Below are 14,270 nucleotides of genomic sequence, written 5' to 3'. Positions count from 1 at the left end.
TAAATTCATTTTAAAAGATCTTAATATGTCTGAGTAAATCACATTGTACTATAGATAACATTAGTAGGTTCCTCAGCAACGTATCAAGTATACAATTTCGACAGCCACCATTCTGTAGCTGTCGCATCTGTAGTGATGAGCAGTTCCTCTTCAAATATGCCAAAGGTCTCACTGAGTCCTTCACAGAGTGAAATTATGCCTTCCAACCTTGTCCAGAAGCAGATCTCCCATGCCTTCCCTTACCAGTCAAGTAACATCCTTCACATACTCATAGTCCAGCCACAAAAGAGCACTCCTCTTGTGACTCAGTACTAGCCAGGAGTGGAGCAACTGAATCACATTCTCCACCAGGCTTCTGACTATTTCCCATCCTGCCCTAAAATAAGAAATGTCCTCCCCACCACTCCCACAGTGGTATTCTGCCACCCATCCAACCTATGCAATATCCTTGTCCAGCTCTATTCCACCCCTAATCCCAACTCCTTGACTTCCGTATGACATCCCTGCAATAGATCCAGTTGCAAGACCTGCCACATACATCCTCTCACTACCATAAACTCCTGTCCTGATACAGGTACCCCTTTCCCATCCAAGATAGGAGCAGCTGTGAAAGCAACCAATTATTACAGACACACAAGCATTCTGCGTGGGTGAGACCACCAAATAATTCAGTCCACATGAATTTCCATTGCCAATCTGTGCCCAAGAGATAGTTGCTGATGCATCTAGCAGCCCTACCCTCTCTCCAACACATCCCTGCACCCTGCCACAGGTGACATTGGCATCTTACTCCACCCCTATCTTGCAATCCTATCCCCTCCACATGCCTCCTCCTTACTCTCATCACTGACCCCAGCAGATTGCTGTTCACTTCAGATGCAATCAGCCCTTAGTGTCTGAAGACAGTAGTCATGTGTCTGTGAGTTGTTGAATGAATGTGTGATAGTTCTACTTCTGAGGAAGGGCTTTGTCTGAAAGTTCAAATATTTCCAGTTTTCTTTTTCAATGTGCCTTTCTGTGAATCAGTGCCTTGAGTAGCATACTATCCTTCCTACGTTGTTATTCCATCCTGGGTTTTCCCTGTTTCATACAAGAGAAAAGAAATGTTCATTTTAGAGGTGACATAGCAATCTATCCTTCCTACTTTGTTATTCCATCCTGGGTTTTCCACTGTTTAATACAAGAGAAAAGAAATGTTCAGTTTAGAGGTGACATAACACGCTGAGAACATTGTGTAAAAAGTGGACATCCAAACCAAGTAAAAGGTGGAAGACTACAGTAAAGAGTAACTAGATGTAGTATATAGAATAAATACCTAAATGTATATGAAAACATGATTTCTATCTTTCAGATTAAAGAACACCATACTCCTTGCTTCAGTCAATAAAAGCACATGGCAGAAATCTTAATATTAAATTCCTGTGAGAGCATACAGGGTGTTTCAAAAATGACCGGTATATTTGAAATGGCAATAAAAACTAAACGAGCAGTGATAGAAATACACCGTTTGTTGCAATATGCTTGGGACAACAGTACATTTTCAGGCAGACAAACTTTCGAAATTACAGTAGTTACAATTTTCAACAACAGATGGCGCTGCGGTCTGGGAAACTCTATAGTATGATATTTTCCACATATCCACCATGCGTAGCAATAATATGGCGTAGTCTCTGAATGAAATTACCCGAAACCTTTGACAACGTGTCTGGCGGAATGGCTTCACATGCAGATGAGATGTACTGCTTCAGCTGTTCAATTGTTTCTGGATTCTGGTGGTATACCTGGTCTTTCAAGTGTCCCCACAGAAAGAAGTCACAGGGGTTCATGTCTGGTGAATACGGAGGCCAATCCACGCCGCCTCCTGTATGTTTCGGATAGCCCAAAGCAATCACACGATCATCGAAATATTCATTCAGGAAATTAAAGACGTCGGCCGTGCGATGTGGCCGGGCACCATCTTGCATAAACCACGAGGTGTTCGCAGTGTTGTCTAAGGCCGTTTGTACCGCCACAAATTCACGAAGAATGTCCAGATAGCGTGATGCAGTAATTGTTTCGGATCAGAAAAATGGGCCAATGATTCCTTTGGAAGAAATGGCAGCCCAGACCAGTACTTTTTGAGGATGCAGGAACGATGGGACTGCAACATGGGGCTTTTCGGTTCCCCATATGCGCCAGTTCTGATTATTGACGAAGCCGTCCAGGTAAAAATAAGCTTCGTCAGTAAACCAAATGCTGCCCACATGCATATCGCCGTCATCAATCCTGTGCACTATATCGTTAGCGAATGTCTCTCGTGCAGCAAATGGTAGCAGCGCCGAGGGGTTGCCGCGTTTGAATTTTGTATGGATAGAGGTGTAAACTCTGGCGCATGAGACGATACGTGGACGTTGGCGTCATTTGGACCACAGCTGCAACACGGCGAACGGAAACCCAAGGCCGCTGTTGGATCACCTGCTGCACTAGCTGCGCGTTGCCCTCTGTGGTTGCCGTACGCGGTCGCCCTACCTTTCCACCACGTTCATCCGTCACGTTCCCAGTCCGTTGAAATTTTTCAAACAGATCCTTTATTGTATCGCTTTTTGGTCCTTTGGTTACATTAAACCTCCGTTGAAAACTTGTCTTGTTGCAACAACACTGTGTTCTAGGCGGTGGAATTCCAACACCAGAAAAATCCTCTGTTCTAAGGAATAAACCGTGTTGTCTACAGCACACTTGCACGTTGTGAACAGCACACGCTTACAGCAGAAAGACGACGTACAGAATGGCGCACCCACAGACTGCGTTGTCTTCTATATCTTTCACATCACTTGCAGCACCATCTGTTGTTGAAAATTGTAACTACTGTAATTTCGAAAGTTTGTCCGCCTGAAAATGTACTGTTGTCCCAAGCATATTGCAACAAACGGTGTATTTCTATCGCTGCTCGTTTAGATTTTATTGCCGTTTCAAATATACCAGTCATTTTTGAAACACCCTGTATTTTTAGTTGATCAAATACTGAAGATAGTAGCATATGGCTGATTTTATAATTTGCCACAAAATAATTTCATAATTGGTATGAATTATTGCTGCATATCTAATTAAGATTTCAGATCACACTGAAGAACAATAAGTTAAATGTTATAGTTTTAGTCTTCAGTGCTCTGTGCTGTATTTTTTAAATCACTTAGTTTACAAGTTTGTGGTAGTTTACAAGATTTTTTTTATAATTTTAGTAATGCAGTAAAAGTAATTTTATCAACTTACTGAGCGGGACTGCTGCCATTCAGAGGTACAGAAAGGTGTCCTAATATCTCAGTTTCATTGCTATATTCTTTCGCTTTTACTACAGACACATAAGCATATCCAAGTACTTCTTCTAAGAATATTTTGAAGATATGACTGGCCAGTTGGTGTGTTATCCTGTCTGAAGCTTCTAAATGTATGTCTGATGTTCGTCCTTGATAATACATGAAACGTTTCGGGCTCACTTCTGAGAAAAGACATCAAATAAAAGTTAAAACAACATTAAAAGGCACATAAATGGGGTACATACAGTAAAATAGTGAGTTATAGTAAATGGACATCATAAGAGAATAAATAGAAGAATTATAAACTTTTGAAACTGGAGACACCCCTTTCCACAAGAATATGGACAAGGAAAATATACAAAAGTATAACATATGATAAGAGTAAAGAATAAGTTACACAGAGTAGAACCACAGTACGAGAATCAAATGACAAATAAATATGAAGCTGGTTAAGCAAACCACATAAATCTATTTTAGCATGAGCTACTGTGGCAGCTTTGATTAAATAAATACATAAGTGTAACCTTTCAAACAATAAATTTCAAAAGATAGGTGTGTAAGAAAAGTGATCACAGTCTTTAAAATATTTTCTGTATTTTAACATTAAAGATACAAACTGGAGCAACAGATTTGTTCAGATATGAGCCAAAAACTCACAAGCATACAGTTAGGGTTGAGAATTGCCAAAGTATCACTGTTGCTTGAATTTAGTTCATTGCAGCACTCCTGAGAGAACACATTGCAAAGACAGAGAAATATCTTTATCCAGAATGTAGACAGTCATGATAAACTGTGTTCATATAATTCACATTATACAGTTAAACAGCTACATCTAGCCAAACAGCATTCAGAAAAGCCATAGCATGATGAGACCTGTATATGTGAACAATATATTGTCTTGGGGGGCGAGGGGGGGTGGAGGGGGGGGGGGGGTGGAGATGAGTGATCTGAAATATTTCCAAGCCTACATAAAGTAAGATAGCAGAATCATACACTGATGAGCAAAAATATTAAGACCATCCTCTTAATAGCCTGTTGGTTCACTACTGGAACACAATAGAGCAGTGATTCTGCATGGCATGGATCTGACAATTCCTTGGGATGTCTCCAGAGGTTTGTGGCACCAGACATCATCACATAATTCCCGTTTGTTATGGACCAGTAGTTTGTGAAAATGGAGCTGGCCCCCAATTGAGTCCCAGATGTGTTCCATGTTCCATCGAATTCCAATCAGACAAATCTGGTGGCTAAAACATCAATGTGAGTTCACTGTATGCCCCTCAAATCAATGTAGCAATATGCTGGTCTGGTGACATGGACAGTTTTCCTACTGGAACATGCCATTGCCAGCATGAAGAGATGCAAATGGCCCACAATAATGTTCACATAGTCCACAGCTGTTGTGTTTGATTACTACCACAGGGCCTACAGAAGTGCAGATGAATGTGCCTCACTGCAAAACACTGCCCCTGCCAGCCTATTCCATGGTGTGGTGCATATTGCACCTGGACTTTGACATATACAGGTATGAGCATTAACCTGATGTAACAAGAAATCAGATTCATCTGACCAAGAAACAGGTTTCCATTGATCCAATCTCAATGATTCCATGCCCATTGTAATCCTAGCAGGCAATGTTGTTGGGAACCTGTAGGGGTTATCTGATACAGAGCCCCAAGGTCAGCAATTTATATGAAATGGTATGTTTTGAAACATTGGTGCCTGCACTAGCATTTCACTCATGTCATCATAATTGCCACAGATCACCACTTATTCTGCTTTACAGACCAGTGAAGCCTTTGATGAGGTGTGCCCATCCAAAACTGTATCGCTAACTTGTGGTTTCACTGTGCCTCAAACCCCTTTCTGTATATGCTCATGAAAGTAACCTGTGAATGGCAGGCCAGCTTCTCTGTTTCCAAGATCCTTGTTTCACATGTACTGGGCCATAACAATCTGTCCTTTGTCAAAGTCACTAAGTCTGTGGATTTCATCTTTGGCCCACATTGTTGTTACAATTATTCCTTATTCATCTCTGCTCCACTTATATACTTTCCTCACCATATCATGTGTGCACAATGCCAGCAGGCAGCATTCACTCGTGCAGTAGGCCATGGACATAAAGGTACAGCTCATTAGTGTAACACACACTTGTGTTCTAAACATTTGTTCTTTCTAATCAGCACCAGCTGCTAAACACACAGCCTAGTTCCTAACTTTCTGTAAATTATATCTTAACTCTAACTGTCCTAGGAATGGAATCTCTGACTCTTACAGAATGCATCTTAAACCACTTTGTTTTTAAGATAGTAAGAAAATTCCAATGTGGTCAAAGGCATTCTTGCAAAACAAAACCAAACAGCAGGAGAGAAAAATATTCATTCATTCAATTCTCATCTTTCACAGATCACATCACGAAAGGGAATCTTCATTGCGTGGAATCAGTAAAAGTATAAACTATTATAAAAGTAAGCAGTTCTTAGAAACTACATTAGTAATTAGCTATTATTAAACTTCTACAAATGGTCTCTAATGTAGTAAGATTATGAGACCACTGGATAAAATACACTAGCCACTTTGGAGCACTGTTCAGTGTAGAACTGAGGCCAGATGGTTGTGTGGCCCCCTGCCACTAACAGAAGTTATAGCAATGAAGTGGTGTGTATGTGCCACTCATTTGTATGGAATCAGCTCAACAAGACAGAATGGTGTGGTCATGTGAGAAAATAGCTGAAAGGAGATACCATGTTTGGATGTGCCCATTAACAACTGCCTGAATTGTTGGTGTATCAACATGGATTACCCAAAGTGTCTACAAGGAATGGTGTAGCACCTGGCCTAGCAACACAGTGTAAGAACAATGGTGATGGAAAGGTCCTAACTTAAAGGGACTGGAGACACAAGTCACACCTTGTCAATGACAGTCAGCTTCAAAACCTGACAGGAGTACCTGCTGAAAGTGAATAGAGATCCATATCATCCAGTTTCCAAGCTAATATTGTGAAGGGAACTGTATGCAATGTATATTTGGAGTCAGGTACCTTGCATAAAACCATTTCTCACAGCAGCTAATAAAACTGCACATCTTTTATGGGTCCAACAACAAGAAAACTGGGCAATATTTGACTGTAAGCATGTAGAACAGTCTGATGAGTCACAATTTTGCCTCTTTTCAATGTGAGTGCACTGACAGCCCAATGAGGGTGTATTTCAGGCCAGAGTTGATTCCCTAATGTTTTGGGGTTGAGTACACTGTGGACATTCCCCTCTTCCAAGGTGATAACAGCTGTGCTCCCAGAGCTGCAAGCATATGTTCCTGGTTGGATGAAAACTCGGGCATCCTTCCTCACCATGACTGGCCAACTAAATCATGCAATTTTAATCGTACAGAACGTGTCTGGGGTTATTTGGAACAATGGGTGTAATCAACATCGCTTGCAATCTGGCACCACTACAGGACTTAAGCATTGATGCATGGTTTCTGCTAGATACGGCATAGCTAAAGGCACTTGCAGACCCTCTTCCTCACTCAATTAAGAGGGACTGGCCCATGAATACCAGGAGAAACCTTGAAAAACTTGTCAGTTTTCTAAACAGTGTAACTCAAAGAATAAGATTTGTAAGCCCACATAATGCTTACTATCTTTTAAGAACATTTTTATGTATGAACCACAGCTTCAGCTCTCATACTTTCTTTGAATTGTATTTTTTCTTGCAAGTGAAATAAACCATGCTAATTACTTATGTACATCATCGGTGTACATTACTCAAAACGCAAACAAAGTACAAGGTTTAATTTTTTCTGTAAGTTCTTTGCACTATTATCTTTAAAGCAGACTACTGAAAACATGGTGCTGTCATAAAATTATTGTACAAAAAATATTTAAGTATCATTATCAAAATGTTTCCAAATGAATTCAGGATATTTCTTCAAAAAAGCATTTTATTTTCAAAGTTAAGCTACAAGAGCACTCTACTTTTTAGTTAAGCATGTTTTAAGATAGTATACAAAATTTCAGCTCTCAGTCTTTAACAGTTTTTAGCCAAAGTGTACCAGAAAATGAAATAATTTAACTTTCAGGAAATTCAAGTTAAAGTTAAAACTTGCTTTTGCTATTAAACTTGCATGGCACTAGTGAATCCCACATCCATATTCATCTTGTTTCCTGTGTTGGTCTTCCTCCCTTCTCCTTTTCACTTCTTCTCATTCTTGCTTCTTTGGTGGCTTCCAATAATGATTTTTCTGCTTTGAAGAGTCTCATTTGGTCAATGACTATTAGAGCTCTATGCATATTTAGAGCACCAGGCACTCCCATCAGTTCCATTACATTAAGCTTTGACACTGTGCCATCATTGATGTCTGGCACACCTATTTTCAAAGTATTTAATCCTACTAGAACAGTTTTTGGTATCCGTTCCCATATACAATTGTTGAAACTTTCATTTGGATTATCATTTAAACATTTCTCTAATAACCTCGTGTCGCTATGATCCATATGTATAGGTTTTATAACTTCCATTATAGCAAATGGAAAGGAATGTTTGTGGTTGTAGGTCTCATCTTGAGTAACAGCCCTCTGGTAGCCACACCATGAATCACTGCCAGGTGGGCAGATGCATTACATGGGTTGTCATCTGTGAAGGATTTATGAAAGCAGGTAGCCCAAATTGCCTTTTTAATTTGCTCAAGTTGATTTTTATTTTGTCTTATGGTTTTTTCATAATCATACTGCAACCTGTCTATTTCTTTGTAAGCCGACTATGTCCACTAATGCACTTTCTATCAGCTAATTTCTTTCCCTTCAAATTCCTCAATATTGTACCTAACATTTTCTGGAGATGTCCAACACATTCCATTTTGTCAATCTTTGTGTCATTCACAAACCTTTTGGTATCCTTTTGAGTCTCCATCTCCTAGGTAAGATGTATACATCATACCATATTTCTCCATTGACCTGTGAAGTATCTTTGCAACACCTTCAGATTCCATATCCCTCCGCTATAACCACTAAAATTAATCAAACATTTATGATTTTCAGTTCCACTAGTACAGCCATGACAGTACTTGGTACTACATTCCACATCAATGACTTTACCATTGTCCAAGGAGGTAGCTGCCACTACACCATTTAGTGAACTACGGCCTCTTCACTGCCAGGATTCATCCACGGCTTCAGACATACATGTATTGCTGTCATTCATATCTACACTTTCGTGAACAGCATTTTTCATATATCATCTGCTACATCTTCTAAAGTCTGTAGAATAATTTTATTGTACCTGTGAAATCTTGTAGGGGGAGGTAAGTCCATAAGGGCACAGAAAATTTGTGCACTGCTGTACACCTCATAGCATAAGCAAGTTTAATATTTGTGTTATACACACTGTTTACTTGTGTCACAAGTACAACCATAATCAGTTAAATCACAAAAATTACAAACAATTCTTAATTTTGTTGCACAACCTCTCCCTAACTACCTTCACACCACTATTGCCACAGTCCTTATTATTTATAGGTCAGATAGAGCAGACAGTTCAACAATAACACAATATGAATCAATAGTTAACATCTCTATATTATCAGCATTAATACTGTCAAGCCAACTGTCCAAATATTTCAGTTTTAGCTTCGATTCACTTGGAGTAGATTGCAGCTTGTTCAAGTGCTGAATCATATTGTATTTCAGTATTAGCAGAGTTAATCCATTTGGTGAACCAATTTCCATAAAATTTATTTCTTAATTCTTCTGATTGTTTTCAAGTGGAATAAGAAACTAACACACACAATTAGAAACTCACGTACACAATTACTTCACTGTAAACAGAATATTTGCACCAAAACAACAGCAAACAATGACTCAACACTCTGTATAAACAAAAGATAAACAACTGTAAAGCTTTCATGGGTTATCTAACTTAAGATGACTAAAAAGTCATTAAACAAATGAGAACAAATCTTTATTTTTAACAGAGCTGACTGTGTGCCATGGGGATGTCATGGTGTGTGCAGACACTTTTAAATTCCTCTAATTTTGGTACTTTCTGTGTTCCATTTTCCTGGAAGTAAAATTTTTCCTGTTCCAAAAACTATGGAGAATTTCTTAAGACAAAAATTAAACAATCGCTTTTTTGTCAGTTATTCACGTGCAAGCCCCTTAAGGCGGTTATCAAGGCTAACAGCCACATTTCATGATATTAGCAAGGTATGTCCATGAAGAGAGGGCAGGTGTCTAATTTTTTGTTCGATGCACTTACTGTTAGGTTCAGAAAAATACTGACATAAAGCTATAGCTCCTAGTTTGCAAAATCTTGAGCATGAAAGGTATTGAGATGCTTGAGACGTAGCTGTTATGAATCAATGTATTACTTTAAAAAATTAATAGTGGCCATATTAAATGATGATTGTGTGCAAGCAGGCTGATAGTTCTAAGTAGCGATACTTAGCGTACCGGTATATATTTGGTTCATGGAAGTAAATAGATAACACCTGCCGAACATTAAGGAAGTGTTCCAATTTTTGATGTTACTAGTTTACATTTAGCTGACATAGGCACAGATAATATTAAGTAGAATAATGATTATTTATTGTAAATACTGTGTACAGATTACATTTCTGTGAGTTAACTGTTGTTAATGTATACCTTGACTTGTTGCACATCTCCAAAGGTTAACCTCCTCAATGTGATCTACAGAATATGATGAATGAAAGTACATGGGTCTAGTTGCAGTTTTCAATAATTTAAGAAAACTCCGCCGACTTGTTTTGTGTAGTTTCTAACTGCCTGTAATCAGTCTTAGTCATAGCTTGGACAACTTCCTGTCAGTACCAAATGGTTTGAGTTTGAGGAATTACTGCTTGAATACCATTTCACTTTGCACATATTTGCAACATTAGGAAACTGAAGATCATGAGACCTGCCCTCTTGCATTCAGAATGCAGTTTTTCACCATTTTCTGAGCTCCTTATTTAGTTGATAGTAACACCCACCATCAGTGAATGGAAGGCAGTGAGTAAACTTCCATGTTCTGACAAATCATCATCCTCTCTGACTCACGTCCAAATCTTCTTTTTCTGGAATCTCCTTGGTACCCACATATTTCGTCTTCACTGATCGTGCTTGTTTAGTGAGGCCTTGAAAAATACTTTGTAAGAAAAGGGTTACAGCAAAATAACTTGAGAGCTGTTTAGGTCAGTTTTATCTACCATCTTATGGAATGGGTGTAAGGTAGCAGAAAGACATACAGCTCCAGGTAGGCTATCAATACATCTAATGCAGGTAGTGCTGATATGGTTTCCAGTGATTAATTTGTGTTCTATAACCTCCTAAATAGTTAGCATATGATGGATGATAATAATTTCATTCATAGAATGGATGGAAAAGATTGCAGAAGCTTTTTGAAAATACAATAAAAAATAAGAACAAATATTGGTATGGTCAAGTGAACAGCTGTATGAAAATCTTGAGAGTTTGCAATATTCTCCAACAAATCACTTTTGAGATCTTACTCTAGTATGCAGGACAATCACTCACCTTCAAAGTCCTGCCAGTAACATTTATATCAACCAAACAACAGAAATCCAGGATGGAATAATGACATTTTATGAAAAGGACAGTTGCTACTCACCACATAGTGGAGATGCTGAGTCACAGGGCACAACAGAAAGACTGTCATCAAGTAAGCTTTCAGCCAGAAAGGCCTTCATCAGAACTATACAACACACACATACACACACACACACATATACACACACAAATGTAACTCATACACATATGGCCACAGTCTCTGGTGCGGTGAGTATCAATTGTCCTTTTCATAATATGTCATTACTCCATCCTGAATTTTCACTGTTTGATTTTGTCTAACGGCTTTCCTCCCATTCTGCAACCCTGTGCTGTTTTTCTCCTTTGTTACCATTTTCTGAGACATTACTATACTCAGTGCCTGTCCTTATTCCTCTTCTTTCCTGTGTTTCACTTGTCACATTCCAAAGATGCACTGCACACTCTACTTATGAGCTATGTTGCATCAACTGCTTCGACCATGCACAACAGACAGCTGCAAGCTTCTTCCATGTGCTGCTGCCTACAGTCTGGCTGAACAGATGGAGACTGTGGTTATGTGTGTGTGTGTGTGTGTGTGTGTGTGTGTGTGTGTGTGTGTGTGTGTGTGTGTGTATTTGTTTGTTTGTTGTCAACTTCTGATGGAGGCCTTTTGGCTGAAAGCTTACTTGCTAACAGTCCTTTTGTTGTGCCTATCCGCAACTCAGCGTCTCCAGCATGTTATTTATATCAGTCATACACTTATGAGTTATCTCAAGAATGTAGGTTTTACAAGATGAAAGATCTAACATACTCCAACATATTTCAGCACTTCTGTACTTTCTGAACCAACATTTACAACAATTATACACTCTTGAGTTGCCTGAATGTACTGTGTTAGAAATATATCTCTGCACAGTTTGTTTGGTTTCTGAAATTTAATTTATTTTTGCCATAATTCATATTTTACAACAAGTGCACCTGATTGTTGAGACATGCAAAAATGATTCAATTATCAAAGAGACATATAGGGCCTATTGTAGTCAATGTGCAAAAAGGTCAAATGCCACTACACATGCAGTCTATTTCTGCCTTTATCCAAATTTATTGGTATTAATCCAGAAAGTTGGATACTTTCTGACCACTCATTAAGGTTTCAGTGCAGTAAGTAAAAAGACATTCAAATCTAATTTTAGCAACAGCATTAATTACCAACAAAATCAAAAATACCGAGGGACACTGTAGTAAATCATTTACTTACCTTTTCTGTTTGTTAGACACCAGTTGGCTTCCATGTATGGAAGCATAACAAGCAGCAAAGACAGCCTTAACAACATCATTTTGTTTGAAAAATCTGAAAAAGGAAAGCAGAAAGATTTTTTAAAAAATCTGGAAGAGCTTTATATCATGAATACTGCCATGTGGTATGATGACAATGTGTTTTTGCAGTATGGCTAAATGGAAATGAAATATAATGAACATGGGAATATAGGAATATATAAATTAGATAAAATGGTAAAGTAGTAAGCTAGTGCCTTAGATAAAGTCCCACTTGGAAAAAATTAAGAATTTACTGAAATGACAAGTGATGGAACAGAGGGAAAACTGGAGGCAGGGGAGCTGGTGGACAAGGAGAAAGAGAAGAGGAGTGGGAGATGAACATAGGATGAATATTACATCTATAAACATATAAAAATGAAAAAGCAGGTACAATCCAAATAATAGCAATGTAATACCATGTACAATAAATGTAGCGAAAGCTGTAGAAATTTTAAGAGGTTTTTTGGAAATCAGAAGAACATTTGCTACTAAAACAGCAAAACTAAACCATCATCTGAACTATGATAGTTTTTATAATCTTAGCATGCAACCCCCATACACATGCCCATACCAACAGCTACAGTTACACAGACTATTCATGAGCAGTTTCCTCAGCTCAAGGATAGGCGTTGTGTGTGTGTGGGGGGGGTGGGGGCTACTGGAAAAGGAGGAGTCAACCAGTATTAAGAGACAATAAAGAGGGAGGCAGGTGGTTCTCAGCAGCAGTGGCAAAGTCAGCATGGTAAGGAGGGAATAGGAGGTTTAGACCAGGGGAAGTGCACAACTGTAGTAAGCCAGAAGAGGGGGAGTGGGAAATTCAAATGCCATAGGTACTGACACACCTACTGAACTCACTGATGTGGTGGTCCACAGCAAGTAATCAAGTTTTCAGTAAGCTACTGTTTCATGGTGGCCAATCATGTGGACAACCAACTGGTTACTTGTTATTGCCACACAGAATGCTTCACAGTAACTGCAGAACTGCTGGTAAATAACATGGCTGTCTTTACACAGTAGCTTACATTTGACTGGAAAGGAAATCTAATGGCCATATTTCAAACAGTGATAAATGTATACTGACGTCTAAGGGCAAAGCATGACTGTTAATGAACAATGGTGAAATTTTAGGTTCGCCTTGAAGGAATAGTGAATTTCACTCACTGACAATGCATTCATCTCTTGCTCATCATATGCACACATCACTGTTCCCAATAACCTTAAGTACCAGATTGTTCACTGTAAGAGGGTGCACCAGGAACAGCACAAGAGTCTCAGTTAGCTCAAACTTAAATATTTTTGAAGTGAAATTGTGTCACTGCTTTGACCCAGACCAATGCTTCCTGGTATTGAAACACTCAAAAACCAACACTGATCAACCTCTGAATCATTGTTGATGAAATGTCAACTCACTGCATACATACAATAATACTTGTTCCATAGCTCATGAATACGACATTTCATAATGATGTGGAACGTGCTACTTTAATGTTTGTTTTCTTTACACAAAATAATTAATTATTTCATTTATTTATTTATATTTTTTTCTGCAGTTGCCATTCAGAAATTCTTTTAATTTGCTTTTAGATGTTGGTTGGCTATCTGTAAGACTTTTAATGCTATCTGGCAAATTACCAAAGATTTTTGTGGCAGCATAATTCACCTCTTTCTGTGCCAAAGTAAGATTTAATCCAGAATAGTGAAGATCATTCTTTCTTCTAGTGTTGTAGCTATGCACTTCACTTTTCAAACTGGTATGAGTTATTAATAAAAAAAATTTTAAATGAATATATGTATTGTAAAGGTACTTTGGATATCCAGAGTTCCTTAAATAAATGTTTGCAAGGTGGTATTGGGAGGGCTCCAGCTATTATTCTCATTACTCACTATTGTGCAATGAATACTTTCTCTCTTAATGATGAAGTGCCCCAAAATATAATGCCATATGAAAGCAGTGAATGAAAATAGGCATAGGTGGCTCATTTACTGATGTTTATCACCAAAATTTTCAATAATCCTCATAGCGTAAGTAGCTGAACCTAACCGTTTCAGCAGATCATCTATGTGTTTCTTCCAATTCAATTTCTCATCAGTGCACACACCCATAAATTTTGAATAT

At 38.5% G+C, this 14,270-nt stretch overlaps 1 protein-coding gene across 1 annotated transcript in view; it reads right to left on the bottom strand.

Moving 5' to 3' along the window:
- LOC124607652 overlaps window positions 1-14,270 on the bottom strand; it is a 653,970-nt gene that overhangs the window by 96,809 nt on the left and 542,891 nt on the right. The window contains exons 8-9 of the mRNA XM_047139922.1: window positions 12,096-12,188; window positions 3,250-3,475 (exon numbers count right to left, since the gene is read on the bottom strand). Of these exons, the coding sequence (XP_046995878.1) occupies window positions 3,250-3,475; window positions 12,096-12,188 (319 nt within the window). The remainder of the gene's footprint in view (window positions 1-3,249; window positions 3,476-12,095; window positions 12,189-14,270) is intronic.

Source organism: Schistocerca americana, chromosome 1, assembly GCF_021461395.2.
Source record: "Schistocerca americana isolate TAMUIC-IGC-003095 chromosome 1, iqSchAmer2.1, whole genome shotgun sequence".
In the NCBI taxonomy this organism is placed as follows: Eukaryota; Metazoa; Arthropoda; class Insecta; order Orthoptera; family Acrididae; genus Schistocerca; species Schistocerca americana.
This window is presented reverse-complemented; position numbering and strand designations above follow the sequence as displayed.